The sequence below is a fragment of the Solanum dulcamara genome, chromosome 1 (genome assembly GCF_947179165.1).
Source record: "Solanum dulcamara chromosome 1, daSolDulc1.2, whole genome shotgun sequence".
Lineage (NCBI taxonomy): Eukaryota > Viridiplantae > Streptophyta > Magnoliopsida > Solanales > Solanaceae > Solanum > Solanum dulcamara.
This window is the reverse complement of record NC_077237.1, coordinates 2,213,735-2,237,697: the sequence shown is the minus strand read 5'-3', so window position 1 is coordinate 2,237,697 and position 23,963 is coordinate 2,213,735. Positions and strand designations below refer to the sequence as shown.

The 23,963-nt window shown below is 29.4% G+C and overlaps 1 protein-coding gene across 1 annotated transcript; it reads right to left on the bottom strand.

Moving 5' to 3' along the window:
- Nucleotides 1–11,795: 11,795 nt before the first annotated feature.
- LOC129896932 (DELLA protein GAI) lies at nt 11,796–14,224 on the bottom strand. The gene has a single exon (XM_055972928.1). The coding sequence runs from the start codon at nt 13,862–13,864 to the stop codon at nt 12,125–12,127; it is 1,740 nt and encodes a 579-aa protein (XP_055828903.1). The 5' UTR covers nt 13,865–14,224; the 3' UTR covers nt 11,796–12,124.
- Nucleotides 14,225–23,963: the final 9,739 nt, after the last annotated feature.

Below are 23,963 nucleotides of genomic sequence, written 5' to 3'. Positions count from 1 at the left end.
CTATTGCATTCTTCCCATTTGGAAAGTCAACAATCTTCCAAGTATGATTTTCTTCCAAAGCCTTGATTTTTTGCTTCATGGCTTCTATCCATTTGTTGTGTCTTAAAGCTTCTTTGAAGGTTTTTAGTTCAGACAGATTTGAGAATTTGGCCAAATAACTCTTGTACTGATTTGATTCATAGGATAAGTGCTAGTTCCATCATGACTAGCATTGGAAGTGTAGTCATTCAACCATTCAGGCCTCTTAGTGATCCTAGTTGGTCTTATATTCACAACAAGAGGAGTAATAACCTGCAATAGAGTTTGTTCAACAGGAGTAGCAGTATGATCAGCAATGGCAATAGAATTTGGTGGCTCAATCTCTATTGGTACTTCTGGTGCAAGAGCAGGAGGAATATTTGTTGAAGGATTACCACCATTGTCAAGTGTTGGTGGCCCCTTGCTCTTACTGGTGTGGATTTAGGAGGATGAGTTTGGACTTGTAAATCAGAATATGTGATAACTGGGCCTTGTTGAAGAAACAGGTCAGGACCTAAGTCTAAGGTGCTGAGAAAAGGAGACTTAGCTTCTCTGAATACCACATCTCTGCTAACAAAAAACTTATTAGTAGCCAAGTCAAGGACAATGTAACCCTTTTGTGTTTCTGAGAATTCCATGAGAATAGTTGTTGTGGCTCTAGAGGCAAGCTTGTCAGATCTTGGTAGTGCAGTGACAAAACATAGGCAGCCAATGACTTTGAGATGATCAATGGTAGCCTTCTTGTGAAACAGCAATTCATAAGGAGCCTGACCCTGCAGAACAGTTGATGGTAGCCTATTCATGAGATAGACTGTAGCTTTGAGATAGAAACCCCAATATTTAGTAGGGAAATGAGCCTGGAATTTGACTGCCTGGCTATTTTTAGAATTATTCTATGCTTTCTTTCAACCACCCTATTCTACTAGGGAGTATATGGACAACTGTTTTGATGAACTATGCATAAGCTATGTTATAATTCATAGCACTGTGAGTTGAAAAATTCAGTACCATTATCAGATCTAACAATTTTGATTCCACAATTGAACTGAGTGTTAACATAAGCAATAAATTATTTCGAAACAATAATTACTTCAGTCTTCAACTATAACAGATAGATCCAAGTATACCTTGTGTGATCATCAACAATAGTGAGGAAATAACTTTTTTTATCAAATGTAGGGGTTCTATAAAGTCCCCATAGGTCTAAGTGAATCAACTCAAAAGGCTTATTAGTTCTATAATTACTTAAGAAAAATTGCAATTTAGTTTGTTTTGCCATGGGGCAAATCTTACACTGGTTATGAATATTGACATCAATCTTATTTCTGAATTCTGGCATGTTTTTCATGATAGAGATAGAAGGATGACCCAGTCTCATATGTCAAAAGTTGCATCTCTCATTAATAGCTGCCAGGTAGGCCTGTTTTACACGTCCTTTCTGCTCTGTATCTTTATTTGACCCTTGAAAAATGTATAAACCTTCTTGCAATCTACCAATCTTCTTCACCCTGCCACTGTACAGATCCTGAAAGATATAGTAATCAGGAAAAAAATTGACTGAACAGCATAAGTCCTTGGTCAATTTTGACACTGATAGAAGGTTATATTTAAAGTCTGGCACAAACAACACATTTGATATTTTCTCCTTTTCAAATAGTTCAGTATATACTGTATGTGTGATTGGTACTGTGTCTCCATTTGGCAAATGCATTTTTAAACCTATGCTGGCATGTGTATTGTGTATGTTCTTTAGTAACTTCTCATTTGCAGTGACATGGTTGGATGCACCAAGTCAACTATCCACTCACAATTTTTTAACTGAGACAGCAAACAAGTTATAGTACCTGTCATATGAGCTTGATACTCTTCAGAGTCCTTGCAATCTGGAGAATAGTGGCCACTCTTGCCATCTTCTTTTCTGTTTTCATCAGCATATTGACTTCGATTGTCAGTTGTGCCTGAGTGTTTCTCTTGAGAAAAACCTACATTGTTAGCAACTGTAGTATGTGTGTCTCTTCTCCATCCTTCATTGTTGTCTCTTTTGTATCTATCTTTGTATGTGTCCTTCCTCCAACCCTTATGATGGTTGTTATGCCCTTCATAGTTACCTCACATTCTTTTGTTAAACTTATTGTCTCTTTCTGCAGAGTACCCAATGATCTTATAGCAGTCTTTCTTTGTGTGGTTTCTCATGTGACAGTTCTCACAATACATGAAACTTCCCTTGTAGTTGTCCCTTTTCTTGGCCTGCATTGCTATTGGATTAGACCTCTCAGTATTTGCTTGCTGACTTTCATCTTGTACTATCAAGGCATATATCTAATTCACAGTTGGTGTAGTCGACTTCATCAAAATTTGCCTCTTTGCCTGATCATATGATTCGTATAAACCGCTTAAAAACTTCATTAATCGTTGTTGTTGTAAGTACTCAATGTAGTCTTTCGATTTTGGACAACCATAATTTGGAGAGAGGGCTATTACATCAGATTCACTCTACAGTTCCTTCAACTTGGAGAAATACACAAACACTGGATCAACCCCTTGCTTAAGATTCGCAGTTGCTGTGTGTATTTGAAACATTCTTACACGATTTACCTTATCGAAACTCTCCTTCAAGTCTTCCTAAACTAGATGTACATCTGATGTATAGACGATACCACTAAGTAGGTTTTCCGACATTGTATTTATGATCCACAAAAGAACGATTGCGTTGACCGTCTCCCATGCTCAAGACTCATCAAATGAGTCATTTATGCATGTGTTTGTTACAAAGCCCAACTTCTTCTTGGCCAAAAGTAAAATTCTCATGGCTCTACTCCAAACTCCATAGTTTTCAGATTTGGTGAGTTTCACCTGTGCAAGAACGCACCCTGATGTGTCCGATAGGTGCATATATAAGGGATGCCCATGTTCAACGAACATCCTTTCACGCGAAGAGTGCGGTTGTGACGAATCTGCTGGTCCTACTGAGCGTTGATCGTCCACCATTATCCCTTTTGATGTTCTTCAGCTCAAGCTCTGATTGAGCTCCAAACCTTTACTATTGTTCTTTAATTCGAGCTTCAATATTCGATTGACTCCTCAATCCCGCTCTGATACCATGTAGAAATGGACATCAGAGAGTTCTGAGAGAGGAAATTTCTAGAGAGAAGTTGAGAAGAGGAAATGAGGTTCTGTATATTCTTGAGAGAAGAAAATATCTACAACTACTTTCTTTCTTATACCCAGCTAATACACTTAACCATCTAACTCCCTTAACTAATATGGACCCACATCTAACTAACATCACACATACAAAACTAACACCACTATTAACTAACTCATTATTTACACCATGTGCATATATGTGCACAACATATGTTATCATCCAATACTTACCTATCACGGCCAGTGCCACGACCACCGGACCTCATCAAACGGTTCAAAATTGAAGGTGAATTTTTTCACAAATCTATAAAAATAGCACAAGATACCTGAATCAATGTGATTGTTGTGTAAATCTTTTAGGAGATTTTTTCAATTTCTAAAAAAAGAAAGATGGATTTGGATGAGAGAGAACCGGAATAATGAAAATTGAAAAACCAAAGAAAGAGAAAATTTGATGAGGGATAAATTTTCAGTTTTGAAATATTGTGAAAATTAGAGAGTGAATGCGCAAGAGAGAATTGAATGGGGGGAGAAAACAATTCAATTTGTGCTTAAAACGTAGGCTTTATATGAATTAAGTTAGGAGCTAACTTAGGATATCATTAATTCGCTATACAACTAAACCATTATTTTTTTTACAATATTTTTTAACTATATCTATTTTCACTAAATAAGTTACAATTTTTTCCTTAATTAGATAATTTTTTCTAAAAAATTTGCCTCAAACTTCAAAATGAATTTCTAATGATATCTTAGAATGTTGGGCTTCTCAATATGAAAGGCCCATTTTCAAATTATGCTTTGATCTCTTTATCTACCCAATAGCTTTTTTTTTTTTTGGGGGGGGGGAGGGAGGAGGGGGTTGGGGTGGGGGGATGGCATTGTGAGCCCATTTAGATTATTTGTGTGTAAATAACTGATAAGTGGTCTTATTTGTTTTCATTAAGATTAAGACCTATGAATCTAAATGCACATCTGAATATTAAGATATGTATTAAGATTAAGACGACTGAATTTGAATGCATATCTGAATATTAGGATGTATATTAAGATTTAGAGGTCTGAATTTGAATACAAATTTGAATGTTAAGTTAAGATCTGAATATTAAATAGTTAATATTGTTTGTTTTTTAAATATTTGAATGTATAAAAATTGTCTTTATTTAAAAAATAATAAATATAAAATTCAAACAAAATACTGAATTGAAATAATATTATATTAATAAAATATTTTAAAATTTTTATATGGCAATTAGTGGTGGTGATGACTAATGATAGTGATTGTATGTGCCAATTTGGGATGGTGTTCGCTAATGATAGTGGTTATGGCCTTATGGGTAGTATTATGGCACCGTGGTTGGTACTAGTGATTAACGTGGTTATTGTTGGTAGCAACTGATAATTAATAGTGGAATGATACTGATAACTAATGACAGTGATAAATGATGATGGAGGTTAACGATATATACTAATGACTAATGATGGTAATTATCGATAGTGATTAGTGAATGTAAGAATGTTTGGTGATGATGATTTTTATTGGTGACTAATGGTGATGATAATTGATTTTGGTTATTGACGATAGTTGTGGTTGAGCTGAGGATGATGGTTATAGATGATAGGTGGTTGTAATTGGTGATAGTTGTGGTTGGGTTGAGGACGGTGGTTGTGCATAATAGGTGGTGGTGATTGATAGCGGTTGTTTGTGGTGGGTGAAAGTAGATGGATTGACCGTGAACTGTCATATTTGTAGGAATTTTTAAATAGATATCTTAATGATATTAAGACTTTGTTATAGATCTTATTTATTCAGACCTATTCGTACCCATTAAATATTTATAAAATAAGAAAAATAAACGCACTTAATGATTAAGATTTAGACCTTGAAAACAAACAGACTTAATAACTGACATCTGAATGATTAAGATTCAAACTTTGAAAACAAAACATACTAAATGACTAAGATCTGAATGAGTAAGCTTAAGACCTTCATTAACTCCAAATAAATAAGGCCTAAGTATTATGTGTTGATAAGCATTTAAATATTGAAATTAATTTTATAAAATGAATTAATATATGTATGTTTAGATAAAAATGTCGAACCTGATAATAAATAATTAATGTTTTTGGCAAAGAAAAAATATTGGTAAGTTGTTCTTTAGATAAAATAACTTAAATACCCCTAATTTTTTTACAAAATATTATAAATCTAAAAGTATTTTTACAAGTAAAAGGATGAATGGCGGATATGACATGGAGAGGAAGCTAAGAGTTTTGACAATCAAAAGAATATTATAGATTAAAATGGTAAAAAAAATGCTTAAACTAAAAATATTTATAAGCTAAGTAAAGTAACTGTTTTGATAGATCCTCGATTCAACAGAAAAATTTGTGACACGCAATAATAAAAAAATGTGATAACAAAATAGCAAGATACAAAGTAAATGAAGCAATGAATAATATTACACATTCAAATTATTTTTTGATAAACATGTGATCATGAGTTTAGGATAATTTTGAAGATTCATTGCATAGGATAATTATTTCAAGCTTGGAAACCTTAAAAGTAATCTCACTTTGAATAACAAAAAAACTTTTTCAACACTCTATTCAAGTATGAAAAAAAACTTCTCCTTGACCACAATTAATTAAATAGAATATAAAATAAGATAAAGATGAGATGCATTGATCTTATCCTATGATAACTTCAACCATAATTAAAGTTGTAAGTTCTTTGATTAGCATGCTAGGAAACTACTTAATTAAACTACACATGCACATTTTAATAGGGTAGTGTACTTTTAATAGAGCAATATTCTTCTATCTTAATTTATATATCCCGCTTTTATTTTTAGTTAATTCAAAAAATAATCACACATTTTCTATTTAATAATAATTTAATTTTAAAATTTATATTTTAGTCATGATTTATAATCACATAAATAAAAATATATTTTTTTGAAAAATTTCATATCAAGTTAACTCCTTACTTTGTGAGATTTCACTGAATAATGTTGTTATTTATGTATTTATATCAACTTAAATTATATTACATAAATTAAAACGGATGAAGTATTAATTATGCCTAAAACAACTTTTTAGTCCAAAGTCAATAAGTATGTGGGGCATAAAATTAAGTTTGAAAAGAAATAACTTCACTAAATTTTTGACACTTCATGAAGTTAAAAAAAAAAAAACTTCAGTTAAAGTTTTATACTTTCCAGTTTCCTGACAAGTGACAACTTCATTCATTCATCTTTTACCTATTAACAGTTAAAAAGAATTTAGCAATTCTGTTTGGTAAAAGCAACACACAGAGTCTATCAAAAAATACTTTTTTTCTCTCAAATATGGATAAGATCAATATGCATTCTGCACTTTGTAAAATTTTATTTTTTGCGTGATTTGGTAAAAACAAATGAAAGGCAGTGACGAAGCCACCTTATGTTAAACGCGTGTTAAATGACAATACTTGGCTAAAAAAAAATTATACTATTTAATTAGATTAAAATTTTATTTTTATATATCTAGGCTATATATAGACTCCCGTTGATTTTTATGTATAACTATTTTATTATATTTTGACACTTCTTAGTAACATAATTACAAACTCCAACAATGATGAAAAGTCCAAATTCAAAACTTCTTTGGATCCAACACAATAACTATAATTTGGTGTATGAAATATTTTGTATTTATCGGAGAAAAATTGAACTCCAAACCTCAAGCTAGGTATGATATGAACAGTTTACTTGATATTGCAAATATTAATAGTTGATTTCATATCTCAAATTCGTAGACTTGTAAGCTTATAAATCACACAAATAATTCTAACATTACTCCAAAACTCCCTAGAAAAACTTATGTAAACAATCAATAATTTACAATTCCATGCGAATAAAAAATAAGAGGGCTCCCAAACCATAGACGTATGAAGCTCCTGTAAACGAGGTCGATTGAATTTAATAATTTTACCGTAACATATAGGTATATATGTATGAAAAATTATTAAAAACTTTAACAAGGATTAAGTTTTGAACCTACAACTTCTCAAATGTTCAGTAAATTCGAAGGTAAGAATCTTTAATGTGAAATTTCGACTATAAATTTCTTAATTTTGAGATAAAATTTAACATAAACTATGTATTATAACTCATAATTCATCATATTAAAGGTATTAAAGTAAATTGAGATGTGACTTGTTACCTATTCTAACTAAGCAAAAATCATCAAATCAAGGTAAACTTTTTTGGAGGCAACAAAATATATCATGTAGATCTTGAAGGGTGTGTTAGTAGGACCCAAATGTCTAAAATCATACAAGTAGAACCATGTGCAATTTTTTTTTAATGTGGGGATATCCCAAATTTTGTACCCAAAATAGTATTATAGAGCCCCACATTCCACATTATATTATATCATCTTTTTTTCTTCTTTATTGCTAAGGCTAAATGTTGCCTGGACAACAGTGAACACTCAAGTGTGTGCCCCCTCCCCCATCCCCTTTCTTTTTTGTTGGAAGGGACCCCTAAATTAAAATGGACACATATACATTTTTTTTTGGTTTTCTCTAGTTTGGAGTCCGTATTAGAGTTTCGATTAAATTTGGATTAGGGCTCAAACCCAAAATTTCTAATTAAGGGTGAAGTAGTTCTTCCATTGCATCATAATCTTGGTGAAAAAAGGGGCACATACACAACGGGAAAAAAATGGAAATTATTTCTTTGGAGGTTCAACTTTTGAATCATTGAAAATTGTGATGGAGCAGTAAGTAGTCAATCGCACTTAATCGGATATTTTAGATTAACGCCTGAATATAAAAATTATTTCTATTTTCAAAATTAATCTTTTTAAAGTAAAATCAAATTAATCGATCTCTAAAACGGATACTGAGCATCATAGGAAAACAAAAAGCAATAATTAGCCTTATGGGAGAATACATATTTTCCTCCTCCCCTAAGTTTGACCCGATAAACCACTTATACATTTTGTTGGTGATCGTTTACCCCTTTATCTTGTTTAAAATAATTTTCTTATCCATTTATGTTGTCTAAAATAAATCTTTTACCCCTTACTCCTTAGCGCTTAAAGACTAAAGTGATGACATGGAGGAAAAAGAATAGTATTTCTTTTGTTTCAATTTATGTGTTATATGTATATAAAATTGAAATTAAAAAAATTAGAAAATTTTTAAAAGATATTGTGGTACTAAATATGCTATGAGATTTATCTGACTATAAAAACAAGCGATTAAACTCACATAAAATAAGACGATTATATACTCCAAACTTTTTTAAAGCAAAAAAAAGAAGGCAAAAATAAGTGAAAAAGTGAAAAACTATTTACAAGTGTTTAACACTCAAATGTGTGCCCCCTTCCCACCCCACCACCTCTTTTTTGTTGTTGGAAGGGACCCTCAAAAGTCACATTACAAAGAAAGAAATGGAAATTAAGGGCTTTTATGTTCAACTTTGATGTCTCAACAATAAATAATCTTAAAGGGAACATAGTGCACATGGGAAGAGCATGGTTCATTGCCCTTGAAGATTCCTATTGGGAGGGCATGTTACACCTAAATAGTATAAATGAGGTCCTATCTTACTTTATTTCTCTTTCCTCTTACTTCTCTTTTTCTTCAATTGTTGTGAATGTAAACACATGATACAAGTATAGTGAATATAGATTTAGAAACATTATTAACAAGAATAGTTTAATAAGATATATTTGTATTTTAAAAGATATGTCAGGTCAATATTAATCAAGTAATATAAAATAGAAAGGGTATATTCTTGATCACCTCATTTCTCAACCATGAATGAAAGATGTGACTAAAGTGTCTTGCAAAAAGCAAAAGTGAATTATTTGATAATATTAATACCAACCTCTCTAAACCTATAAAGATTTATTCTTAATAAGACTAAAGTTTATTGTGAAAGTCCCAATTCAAGCTCATGATATGTATTATTCACAATTCAAGCTCATGAAATGTATTATCTTTTTTGGTTCAATAGATTTCACAGATTTGTCTCTTCATGTATACCATGAGCGAGCTTAAAAGTTTGCGTACATATGATTTATGAACTTATGTTATGCCTTACAACGATTCTCAATCTTCTATGTATGCTTTACAATGATTTTCAATTTTCTATCTTGTTTCCGCTATCAAATACGTCTAAGATGTCATATACGTCATTTTTCAGAAGCTTGTCAATCTAAAAACATCTCGTTTCTTATATTTGACCCACATGGACATCACAATGGTGTGGCAGGAATTTTGTCTAGTCTTTCATCCAACCTTCGCTTTCTTCATAGCTAAGTTGAAGTATTTCGTATTATTTTTAGGAGAAACTGCAAATTAGACATATTTCACTATCACATATACTATTATTATCTATACTTTCAAAATATTATGTATCTTATCATTAATTAAGAGTTTTTTATCATATATTAAGAAAAATACATTTAGATACACGTATTTTTGCTATCAGATACACTAAAATAGGGAGAAAGGTGAGCGAGATTTGTTATGTATGCTAACACATGTGAATCCATTTGAATACAATTTATCTAAAATAAATTACACCTAATTTTGACCATATGTATCCCGAGATACATGTATTTGAACGTATCTGGACACATCAAGATCTGGTAAGATACGTAATATTGCAAATTAGAGTGTTTCTAAGTAATTAGCTCCTAAATTAGTAGGATTTATGTAAATTTTCCTTATTTTTAATCCAACGCTAAGCTATATGATCTATTAATAATTCTTGCAGTAAAAAATATTAAATAAACATCGAGAACTATCTTCTATAACATGTACAATCATAGACTATAATTTTGTATAATATAATTCATGCTTGAAATTGATTGCACTATTTCACTAGTAAAACTAATCCAATAATTCTACAAATTATGTATTTGATTTAATTCATCATACAATTTGTCCAAAAAGTAAATTAAAAAAAAAAAGGAAAAAGGAAAGATGAATTTAAGTTAGCACTAGCACACTACAAAAAAGTCAATTGTTTATTAATAATTTTATATTATTAAAAGAAAAAGAGATTACATTCCACTTTTGTTAGGTACAAATTTACTACTTTTAGGAGTACCAAGTGAATCAAGCTCTTAACAAGATTTGTAAATGTACTAATATGAAAAAGGAACTAAACATAGTTCAAATACCTTTTGTTAATCACAAATAAAGTACCTAATATGGTTATATGAACAATAATACTGAACATTTCTCTGTCTTGATGACACAAATAGATTTTTTTTTTTTTTATCTTCAAAGTTATTTTTCTAAATTGAGCAAGTCACACGTCAATAATTATACTAGATATTAATTAAGGGCAGCCAAACTTAATGGTTTTCATTTTTCAACTCAAAATGATATTTAATTTTCTCAATTTTAAAACAAAACTTGAGCCATATTTTTACTTGTGAGTAGATACTTCAAAAGGAATCATAAAGGCGGATTTTATGGATTTAATTATTAATTGTTTAAGTATTGAAACTTGTTATGGGTTCAGATTTACTATTTGTTGTAATCTTAGTAAATTCTTATATATAAAAAAAATTATATTACGCGTTGAAAGTATTGAGTTCAGATGAACCCAATGCCTGCATATCAAGGGCAGAGTAGGGGCAACTTCGTCATATTTTTGATTTTTTTTTATAAAAAAAATTGACTTCGCTACTGATGTATTTGCATTTGTCAATGATCATTAGGGGCTGATGGAATAAATGAGAGTTTTTCAGTCTTAACTAGAGATTTTGGATCATACGTGCAGATAAAGAAACCTTTGATTGGAAAAGGTATTATAAATTTAAGCGATACAAATTATAATTAATTTAATTAAATAAATTTTGAATATCAAATGGTTATTGGTTGAAAAGAATAACATGAAAGGGAAGACTTACTGTTTATATATGATTGATGAAGGACTTTAAGAATTGTATAAAGTTGACAATTGAGGCAAAATATAATTAAATTAAATAATTCATTCATGCGTGTGTGTGTGTGATATTTTGATAAGCTATAAAGTTTTCTACGAATCCATGAAAATAAGTACATTTAAGTTGACAAAGGTAAAATTAAATGAAGAAGAAATATCAACCAAACTTATATAAGACTTGAATATATTACTCCCTATTTGACTTCTTTCTAACTTCTTATATTACTATACATACATATAGTTAAAGTGAATATATTTGTTCTTATCAACATGAGTTTGTAGCGGGATTGTTTGAAAATTCTCAAATCAAGCCTTAATATGAATACTATTTTTGAATATTCACTTTATTAGGTAATATTTGTGTTATAGCTAAGATATTTTATATGATTTTCTACTCAATATTCAATAAGATCATTATTAATTTAAAAATTTACGCCACAGAAAATTCATTAAAAATAAATAAATATAATTTAAAAAAAATTATGTGTCGATATAACTAGATTGAACGAACAAATACAACTCCAAAACAATATCTATCTCCCCTAGAAATGTACTTTTTTAGAGAGTAATACTATGTGTCTTCTTTTAGCTAAACTTAAACAGTGAATATCCAATTACCTATAATATATTCCAATTAAAGAAGAAAAGTAAATTATACATTTTATGACACTATAAAATAAAAAACTTAGAATATAAATTATTTATTTCACAACTCCCAATCAGCCAAAGTAAAATAAAAGATTTTTTTCCTCAAACACCAAATCACTCTCTAGATACATCTTGACATACAAATGAGTGGAGGAAAAAAAATCTAACCAACCACAAATAGGCCATAAACGAAATAAAAGAAACTACAACAAAATATAAGAGTGGTTAAAAAGTAAATAAAGAGGCTGACTTATAAATAAAGAGGTTAAAAAGTAAAAAAACATTGATTTGACTCATTTTAAGGCACGTCTCTCTCACTGTCTCTTCACCCACCCCACCCCGAGTTAACTCGCTTACGACTCGACTTCTCCGGCGCCGGCACCGGAGTCCGGCATGAGCTGCCAGGCGGAGGTGGTTATGAGTGGCCGTGTATGCCAACCCAACATAAGACACCCATCGTTTTCTTCCACTCTGTAACCATCGCCGCCGGCGAACAGAGCTAAAAGCATGGAAGCTTGCTTGAAGGCATTTGAACCCAGATGAACCGGATCGAACCCAGATGAGTTCATCCTAACTCGCCATTGATTCAGTGTTTCATGTCGTTCAACTCGATCGGAACCTTCACAAGCCACGACGTTACATATCTGTCTCCCTAAATAAACCTCCGACATAACCAAATCTTGATTGTTCACCGGAGGTTGAGGTAACCCAGTTGGTGAAGACGAAGAACTTTCTAATGAATCAAACATGGTTGAGTAATAATGCAAAGCTTCGTTGAATCTATCAATGAAAACACCCGCGTTGTGATTCGCTTCTTGTTCAACAAGTGTAACGATCTTGGGGTTAATTTGTTTGATAGAGTTTAATACTTTTTCGATTGCTCCAGGTCTTGATAACAATCGATGAAGCTCGAAAACAGAGTTAACAGCTACAGCTTCAGTTTCACTAGGCCTAATATCAAGAATGGAAGCATCAAGATCAGCTAATGAATTAGCAACAAAACCCCGGAATTCAAATTCGACACCGATGGTCTCAGCTAACCGAGCTAATTTCCATCCAACTTGTTGCAAATTATCAGTGTTATCAGGCTGTGGAGGACCAATTCCAGTAAGTCTAAATGCAGGTGGTCCACCAGGACGTAAAGCTAAAGCTTGCATAAGTGCTGGCCATTGCATACCTTGTTTTAAACTGAAATCAATAACATGAACTTTGTTGCAATTTGTAAAAGCTTCAAGAATAGCTTGATTTGCTGTGAAATGAGCAAATTTGAGATAAGGGCAAGTTTCATAAAAGTGCATCTGTAAAACATCAGTGTATGAGGATTCAATTGAATCTTGTGGGTAAATTTTGTAGATTCTTCTTGCTAATGCTTCAGCAAAGTAAGTAGCAACTTTTCTCATAGCACCAGATTGTGAAACAGCAAGAATACCAATATGTCTAACAAGTGCATCAGCTACGTTTAAGTTTTCTTGTTGTACAGCTTCAGCACAAGCCATTAAAGTATGAACAAGACGAACACCAGTTTCTTGTGAATCGACGAGTACAACTGGTCTTGCTGATGAATCTGTTAAGAAACTTGGACTGGATCTTTGCCTTTTATTATTACTTTCTGAATCTCTGAAAACAGCACCACCAGGAATAGCTCTTAAATCATCATCAGAAATTGTGCGATTTTGTTCGTTTTTTGAGAAATCGATGATGGTTGAAGAAGAGCCACAACCAGAAACAACTAATTCGTTTTCTGGAGTATTACCCATATCGAAATTTGTTGAAATGGAAGATAACATACTTTGTACCCAACCAGAAAGATCAGATGGGTTTTTATGAACTGTATCAGTAGAAAGATGACTGATTCCATCTTCCATAGTTGTACCCATAGCCATCTCAAGTTGTTCAAGTTTTTGAGCAACTTCAGCCATATCTGATGACTTAACTTTATAACCCAAAACAGCTAAAAGCTCATCCATTCCTGCATCTGGTTGTTCTTCTTCATCTTCTTCCCAAATCTTTCCTTTACCAGAAGAGCCACCATGGGAACCGCCATGGAAGGTGGTTTTTTCTCTTTCTCTTTCTCGATCTCGATCTCTCTTCATTTATTTCCTTTTTGGGGTTTTTTCAAAGATTCAAGATTATTGGGTATGAGTGACAAGTGCTGGATTTTGAGAAGCAATTGGTTTCCAGAAAGCTGGATAATTTTTCAGCAATGAGGGAGTAGTTTGAAGGGAAAAAGTCTGATTTTTTTGCTTGGTTTTTTGCATCAAACTTTCAGATTTTTGGGGACTGTTTATTTTATTTTTTTCTTTATATATCTTTTTTGGGAGATTGTGAGGGAAGAAGAAGTGCTCGTGAAGAGGGGCGCGAGCTTCAAGAATGGAGCACAGAGGGGAACTGGAGAAGATAAGGAAGAGAAAACAGGCCAGCAATAATATTGCCCTTTTTTTGTTTGTTTGTTTGAGATTTATAAAAAAAGTACGTACTATTTTCGTTTCAATTTGTTTGTCCTATTTTATAACTCATGCTACACATGATATGAAGTTTAATAGAATAATTTTAAATATGTCATGTGAAAAAGTTAAAATTAAATAATTATCAAAAAAACAAACAAGATATTTTTGAACTGATAAAAATAATAATAAGATAAACAAACTGAAACAAAAGTGGTACACCACTTGAGTAAATTATTGGAATATTATATACCATTTAAAACATAAATTAAAGGTTATTTTTTTATTATTATCCCTTGATTATTTTCAAATTAGTTTTCTTGAAAATATAAAGTAGTCAATAATATTATTAAATAAAGGGTAAATATGAAGAAAAAATGTTTTAATAATTTTCTTGAATTTTGAATATTTCACTTATTTGGAATTGTTGAGTGTTTTTCGAAAATAATATTCTACTTTAAATAGGTAATGATGAAATCTACGTACATTCTATCCTCGACAAACTTCATTTGGTGAAATTTTCACTAATTATATTATTGTTGTAGATTATATAAAAAAAATCTCAACAATTTGCTTAATATGATTTAGAAAGAACATTCATTTTATTTCTCGCCCAACATTAGATATTTGCATTAAAATTTAGTTATTTTAGGTATCTATTTATGAAAGTAATACTTCCAATAAAATTAGAGGGATTGTAATTATACCATCACAATCTAAGTTCGGTAAATGTAGTACTAATTATTATTCCTACTCTTGATGTCTTATTTTATGATATGAGATGAGATACTATAAATTAAAATTTGGATGGAAAAGTGATGGAATTTTTTTTCATAAAAAAAGAATTTTGTGAAAGGCTTTTTAACAGTTCTTCCACTCAAGTGTCTCTATGGAGTTTGGTTCAAAAAGTTGAAGAAGAACTTTTACAAATATCTTTATTTAGAGGTTGTTTTGGATTGGTTTTTAAGTTATTTTTAATTTTTTTTTAGTGTTTGGCTGACCAAAGTTATTTTGTACTTAAAATAAGTCTTAATAAATAGTTGAGTTTATTTGGATAAATTTATTTTAAGCAGTTTATAAGTTGAAAACAGCTTATAAGTCAAAAATTTTTTTGACTTGCACCTACTTTTTTTTTTAACTTATAAGCTGCTTAAAAATAAGTCAAACATACTATTAATCTTACAATTGCTCTCCCTATTTAATACTTTCTCTGTTTAATAATAATTGTCCATTATTAATTTGACATAAAGATTTAAAAATAGTAAATGACAGGCATAATTTTATCAAATCATCCTTATTAAATACAAGTCATCTAAGCATTGAAAAATAAATAATATATTTAATAACAAAATTAAAATAGACACATCATAATATATTATTTATTAATTTTATAAACTGAACAAATATTGTTTAACATTCCAAAATATTATAGTGAACAAATAAAGACGGACGAAGGGAGTAATTAACGGCGTTCTAACTTTTTTCATATCAATTCCAAATAAATGATATTTTCCATAGTCAAGAATCTATTAACTAAGAAAGAATTAATTATTTTTTTCAATTTTGTCCTTAGCATTAATTATTCTACAAGTAAGAGGCACGTAAATAGATGAGAATTAAAAATTAATAAGGGATATATTAATCAAATAACGCTCTTAATTAATATTTTATTAAAAATTGTGCAAAATCTTATCATAACAATTAAAATAGAACAATGGAGATATTAAGAAAAAGATATATATTTTTTCTATTTTAAACTTAACATCAACATTTTTACGAGCCTTATTAAATATAATTTTTTTTTATTAAGAATCATTTTATTCTTTAATATGAATCTTTTCGATATAAATTTAAATTTAATTTAATTTCAACATAAATATCCGTTACCAAATAGGAAACTCATAGAGGAAAAGTATAAAATGATGAGCTAATAAAGAGTGCCCCAAATAATTAACTAATCAGAATTATAATAAAGTATTGAGTATTTTTTTTTATTTCTAATTAAAAATCTCACTAAATATAAAATTATATTTATTTAATCAAACTTCAATATAAATATGAAATGGTACGAAAACTCAAATAGGAAAGTATAAAATGATGAGGTGATATAGGGGGCCACAAATTGTGTGGTATTTAAGACAACAGTAATAGTAACCCATGAATTGTGTCTTTGATGTGTAAGTACATGCACCTTAGAGGCATATATTTCCGGTGCTGCCACGCCCATTTTCCTCCTTTTTATGTTTGCTAACCCCCCTTAATTCCCCACCTTTCTTACAACCACTTTACAAACTACACAACCAATTTCAATTTTCAGATCAAGGAACATATAAAGTCCCCGACTAGGTATTTGATCAAATAAAATCATTTTAAAAAATATATATATTACGATGAATTTGATTGTGTAAGACGATGTATGTTATATTCTGTTATTAAGGTAGAAAATTGAAGTAAAAGTTTTCTTTTTCAGAACAGATAACATATTTGATAAAAAAAATTGATCTGGATCTAAGAGAACTGCAGAAATTAAGAAAAAATAGAAGATGTGAAATCAAACTCACTGATAAAATGAAATTTTAGATAATCAACAAACTCAAATACTAAAATCTTTCTTGCAAGAACTATTTCATGAGGTGAAAACTGATTAAAATCATATAGAGAGATCATCTTATTCTAAAAGCTCTAATGTGAGACTCAACATTCCACAGGTTCAAAATTAGACATTTTTAGCATGAACAATAGATAATAAAGTAAATAATAAATTGAGATAAATCTAATTTTTAATAATACAATTTCTTTTTTAAAAAAGCATTATTCTTAACATGACTCAAACATTTAATTTATCAAAAATATCTGAATATATTTCAAAATAATTTTAATGATAATTTTATTTATGTATCTCTCAATCGCACTAACGTAAATAGCACGTCGGCCACATTTCTAATATTATATAGATAGTAAAAATTATGAAAGAAGAAAAAAAAAGCCTAGGCCTGCGGCTGGGGCTTTGGACAAGGGGACGGTGAAGATATATATTATTGGAGTAGTACATTAAAAGTAATAGTCATTTTAATTTATGTAACATATTTTTTATTTTAGATTATTTAAAAACAAGTTATATTCTTATAATAAAATAATTTATCATTATATGAATGATTAAAAAACGTTTTAGACAATAAATTTTAAAAGAACTCTTTATTTGTTAAATTTCATGTCAAATTAATCAATATCACATAAATTGAATTTGACAAAGTAAGACATATATAGTGTTCCATTCAGTTATATTTTAATAATTCTTTAATTTCAATTTTTTAGATAATATGTCAAATATCACAAATTAAAGAATATTTTGATATATTTAAAAAGCAGATAAATAAATTAAATTCAGACGAGTATTATTTCGATGGACGACTATACAACGCAACAATTTCTAAAAAAAAGGAGTGGGGGCCACATCCCACTACCCACTGCAAAAAAAAAAAACAGTAGGGGAACGACGCCGTACTGACACGATTAGCACTATATTGGTCCATTCAGCCATGTGATTGATTCTGCTATTTTCCCATTTTCCCTTTCATTCTGGTCCCTCCTACCCACGTTACTCTCCTCAATTTCATACTCACTACCCTAAAAAAAACAAAATACAATAAGAATAATGTCAAAAAATAAAATAAAATAAAAATAATCTCAAAATAATAATATCATTTTTATTGAACTAAATTGGATCGAAAGTACTTTTAATATTAAGTTTCATATAGTCATTATCATAATCGTGTTTCACCAGTATGATCGATCATTTTAGTCCATTGAAACTTAGAGCTAGTTTTTTTTTTCCTGATACGTTTGCGTCTCTAGTCGAACTTCGTCTTGATAAAAATAGTAAAACGATTGAATCACATGCCATCAGTCCGTCATTTTTATATTCGTTACGTCAATTATTATTGGATAGTTGTTAAGCTAAATTCATCCAAAATTCTTTTCAGGCTAAGTTCTCATAATTTTCTCGATAGATCTTACACTTATCATGTAGCTTTTCAATTATAAATATTAGATTTTCTTGCACATTCAATAATTTTATATGACGATGTTTGATAAAGTATCAAATTTATGAAAAAATTAATGACTCAATACATGAAGGTAGTAGTTTTAGAACTGAAGGTTGTACACATTTCATGAAATTTATGTGACTTTAAGAATTTGACTTTTAGGGTTAAAATGGATATTTAAATATAGAAAATTATTATTCTTTTAAATTAAAGTAATAAAAGTGTTGTATAAAATAAAATAACGTCTAATTTTATTTTATTTTTTGAAATAACAGGCTGGCTAAAGCATGAAGGAGTAATGATCATCAATATGAAAATTTATAAATAGAATATATACTCCATGTAATATGAACCGATGAACTTATACGTATTTTGACAATGACATGAAAGGAATCTATTAAAAGTAGTACAAAAGAATAATTATTTTGACACCTCACCTTTCTTCAAGTTATGGCTCATCTCATCTCAACTAGAATGTGACACTCAAATAGTAGTAACATTTTATGGAGTTCAAATATAGATAAAAAGTATATATATATAAATACATACATTTTGATCTAATTATTAAGGTATTATCTGTTTTAAGTTTAGATCCACATAAATTTGTTCCTTATATTTTAACTCAAAAAATACTTCAACAATTAATTCTGAACTCGTTCTCATAATGTTTATAACTTTCTTTGTTTATATGAATGTGTCAATCCATTCCGAATTTGTAGCTAAGGAATTTGCCTATGGTGTAATATGTAGCTAAGGAATCACACCAAGTCATCCTGAATTTAGAGGTTAAACTCTATTACGATAACGATACTGTGAGGAATTTTGTGACAAGATAACTCGATGCCAGAATGATAAAAAATGTAAAACCTCTCATTCTTATCACTTTTGCAATATGATTTTTTTTTTAAAAAAAATTAAAAGATTTTAATTCAAAACTCCAATTATAATACCCCTTCTTTAAATATCTGTTCTCCATCATGAACGTAACACTTTCATGCTTGCAAAGTTAAAGTATATTTCACTAGATGGTCATTTTTACTTAAATTATTTCAAAACAATGCACTTATCTTCTTCTGCTCCCTCCATTGATTTTTATATTACAATGTTTGACTGAATACGAGATACATTTTTTATTTATTTTAGAATTTATGATTTTAAACATATTAAAATATTTCTACGACTGTATAATGAAAAATACTACAACCATCAAGGGTTATGATAAGCTAATTAGAGGTTCCAGTATCAAGTTTTAGGAATGTAGTCTTCCTTATTTATCGAGGAGTATTTTACCCTACAAAATAGGATTTTTTTTGGCGCGTTTCAAATTATATTTAGTCGAGCTTTAAAATGGACATCAAACAACATTTGAAATTAAAAGATAACTTTAAAATTAATTATTTTCGAATAATAATTTTAATAAGACAATGCGATATAAAATTTAAATTATAATAAAAAATATATATTATATTTAAACTAACAACCATTCAAACAATATTGATAGTTTTATTTATGAATGAAATAAAAGAACGCTAACTAAAGGAAATTAATTACAGAATTAGATTAATTAATCTTTGGCTTGAGTCGGCAAAATGTGTAAAGAACATTTGAACGTGTTGCTTTCTCTATTTAATGATTGTACAATTAGTTAGTATAAAATTTGTACTTTGTACGAATAACTAATCTTGAATTTTCACATGACTTTGACCAATTTGTATGGTAATAATAATAAAAATAATATTACTAGAATGTATAGTTGATATAATCTTTTGTGAAACATGATTTGATTAGGTAAGTGATTCAGTACAAAGAAATTTCAAACAAAAAAAATTCGATTTATCCTTTGACCTCGTTTTTCATCTCACTTTGTGGTGTAAATTATTTTTGTTATCCAGTTTTTGTTAGCCATGATTTCTTCATGAGTTGTCAATTTTGCCAGCAATGACTCACAAAGTCTAAAGTCCAGGTTGGTTGATATATACACAAATTTTATTTTCTTTTTGCTTTTTTTTATTAATTCTTCAACTGAACTTGTGATTTTTTATAACGGTTTTGGTTTACCTGTATTTAGTATTATTTGCTTTGAGGTAAGTGTGCATAAATTTATTCTTTGGATTTTAAATTCAAAAGGCTGTATCATCAATAGTTGATTTTGAACTCTTACCGTTGATTCTGAACTCTTTCCTATAAAATTCATAACATTTTTCTCTCATCCTATATGAGATTTGCATAACATGTAATATTGTGTACCTCTTCTTCACAAAATTGCCCTTTGTCATAGGCGTCACAATTTATTTTTTTTAACAAAGGTTGTGTGCATTTCAAGAACCAATAAGTTAAATATAGACACAATACGTATGGAAGACGAATTATTTCAGAGTATAGTTGTTAAAGGTTTTTTCCATGTGAAAGTGAATTCTTTGCCATCACAACTTGAATTATTGGTCCTAAGAATTAAAGTAACTAGGCCACATCCATCTATCCTAAGAAATAATCTTATTATTGTTCGTTGTTTGACTGATACTAGAGAGACTAATTTCTTTCGGATAATGAAGATACTACTCTTGTATAAAGAGCTTCTCCAATAATTCCCATTTCTCAAAAGCCTAGAGGTACTCTTCATTCGATGGATCCAAACTCTCCAGCCCCACAATCATACAGATGACGGTTGAAAAATGTGTTTTTTTTAGATTAGACGCAACATGGGTTATCCTCGACCTTCTTCTCTTTTGATTAAAGAAACATCTCGATCTATGAAAGCGGAAAGCCGTCACACCTCCCGAACCTTGTATCACAAAACGAAGGAACTCCTTAGTTTTCATAACTTTATAAATTCATTCTATGAAATGGAGATAATCTTTTTTCTTGTAAACCCTAGTTAGTCGTCATGTATTGATGAAAAAATCTTTTTTCCTCTATAAATAATTATCTTGTATTTATTAGGTGATTAATTAATTAATTCATGTCTAACTAGTACTTACTTCAAATTCGAACATCAAAGGCAAAAATCTTGAAGTGGCTATGGACATTATAGACTTCCTTGAAAAATACAACAATGATAGAAAATGAAGTGATTAGAAACACAATCTTATGTTTAAATATATATTTTTTAAAAATAAAAATAGTTTCTTGTACTAAAGCAGGCCTAACTTGGACGGCAAACCACATTAATTAGTTTAATCAATTAATTAACTACTAATTAAGTTTACTCTGCCTTTTTGCCGTCGTTCTATAAATAAACTTATTAATGGAAATTATGTATTTAATTAGAGAAAGTACCATGACGTCCCTTTTATAACTCAACAAGTATTACTTGTTCAATTATTAACCCTTTAAAATAGAATTTTTTATCATCATCTTAGCTTAAAGCCTTAATGCACGTAACTACGTATACGTCCACATCATTTAATAATGGGACTTTTATAATTTAATAATTATTTAATTCTATTTTATTATTCTACTTGTTAGTAATTAATTTGTTCCATCAATATTATTTTAGCCGGCATGGACTTCTAAATAAATTAACAAAGAGGAGATTACCCCACCAAATGTATGAGTGGTGAATAAATTAAACTATATAAATGGTATTTAATTTAATTAATTAATGTTAGATGAGTAATTTAATATTTATGAATTAGTCTACATACCAAATTGACATGATTGAGGAAATCACCTTGAAAATAATAGGAAAGTTGACCCACAAGAAAATGGAAGTGATAGCGATTTAAATGATTTTAATAAAAAACTTTAATCTTTTTAAAGAATAAAGTTATCTCCGTATGATCTATAAATCACGAATTCGTGCCATGAAATCAGTCGCTAATATTTGTATTAGGACAGACTGTCTTTATCTCAGCTTTAGGTATGGTGTTTTTCGGACTTTATTTAACGCGAAATATTTTGTGCATCAGACTGTTTCTTTTCTCGAAAGAACTAAGGGGTCCATTTTTATTTTTTATTTTTAAAAATAATTTCATTGTGAGACTCATTTATTATGAGTGGAACGTCTACAAATCACTTATTAATTTAGACTATGATGTGACGAACATTCCAATTTTCAAATATTGGATTCCATCACAACGTCGTTTTCCATGCACTACTTGAAAACATTAGTGGCTAAATCCTCTAAAAAGAATATATTAAGGACCTTTTCATAAATATAAATTAATTTAATCTCTTTTTTTTGCGCTCTCTATATTTCCCTTTCACTTGTGAAATATTCGCCGGTTATCCTTTTTTTTTTTTATATATTTTTAATAATAGTTTAGTAAATAATTGTATTTTAATTTATTATAATTTATGAACCTTTTAAATCACGATTTAAAAATTCACTTTGAAAATATTAAATATCTCATGAGTAAACATTAGATAACAATTTATAATCTTATAAGTTATTTCAAACTTACGATTACAATCTATGAGCAAAATAATTAGTATTATTGATTAATATAAGAGTAAACACTAGAAGCGATTCTATCGTTATTTCGAAGAATAATTTCTTAAGAACTATATTTACACCATTTCAAAAGTTTGACTTGTTTTTTGTAACAAATATAAGAATCTTTTAATTGATAACACATGGATTCTTGTTTGAATTATTTTTCATTATTAATACATCGCCAAATGCTAAGGAAAAGAATATTTATGATAAAATGTCGCTGACTTTAGATTATTTATTAATACGGAGAAAATTAGTTGTATATTTTGTCTTTCTTTTTTCTATTAGCAAAATTGAATTTGGAAAATCATCAAAAGAGATTATATGAACTAATCATCTTTATTCAGATTTTATCAGATTTCAAAATAAATTTATTAACTATGTGAAAAAAAATTACTAAATTAAATAATTTTTTATAAAGTCCTCGATCGTGTTGCGTTTCTCATTTTAATCATCATGAGATATAGTAGAATTGAGAATTTTAGCTTCCTTCTCATCTCATATCATCTTATTTTTCCGAAATTCATAATTTACTTTATTAGCTTCTGTATAATATTTGATTACTTTAATCTTAATAAATCATGATAAAGTTTTTTAACATTATGATCTATATATTTATAATACTCCTACTATGTTAACTTTTTTTTTTCCTTACTATTTTTAGAAAAGGAGTTATATAAAATCCAAAGGTATTGCTACTACCAGACCTTATCGTTGTCATATTTTCATGAAGCATTCATCACTATTACAAAAAGTCGTATGGGGGAAATCGTCATTATATTAATTTGTTTGTTGTTATGTTATGGCCAATAAATAATATTACTATATATTATATCACTTTAATACATCACCTACAACCGAAACATATCATATAATAATAATGTTATATAACCACCGCAATCCTCATCACAACTTATTGTCCATATGCAAGGAGCTAGCTCTAGCTAGGTCACAACATATTTTTTTCACATCAAATTACAGATCGATTGAATCTTATTCATTTCATTAAGATCTTTTGATGGTAGACATAATTCTTAATTAGGGACTGTTTGATTTGCTGGACTAGTATGAATATTTTTAAGATAAAATTTTTGTAATGGCTTATTTCGATTCTTTGTTTGGTTACTAATTTTAGGATAAGTTATACGAAGATATGGTATCTCAAAAAATTATCCCTCGTGGAATAATACTACTTGAGTTAGTTATTACGGAATAAAGTAATGAAAACAACAAAAATATTAATATGGTTCCTCAAATCCTTTTTCTA

Excerpts from the sequence above, each read along its gene's own strand:
- LOC129896932 (XM_055972928.1), bottom strand. The coding sequence starts at position 13,864 with ATGAAGAGAGATCGAGATCGAGAAAGAGAAAGAGAAAAAACCACCTTC.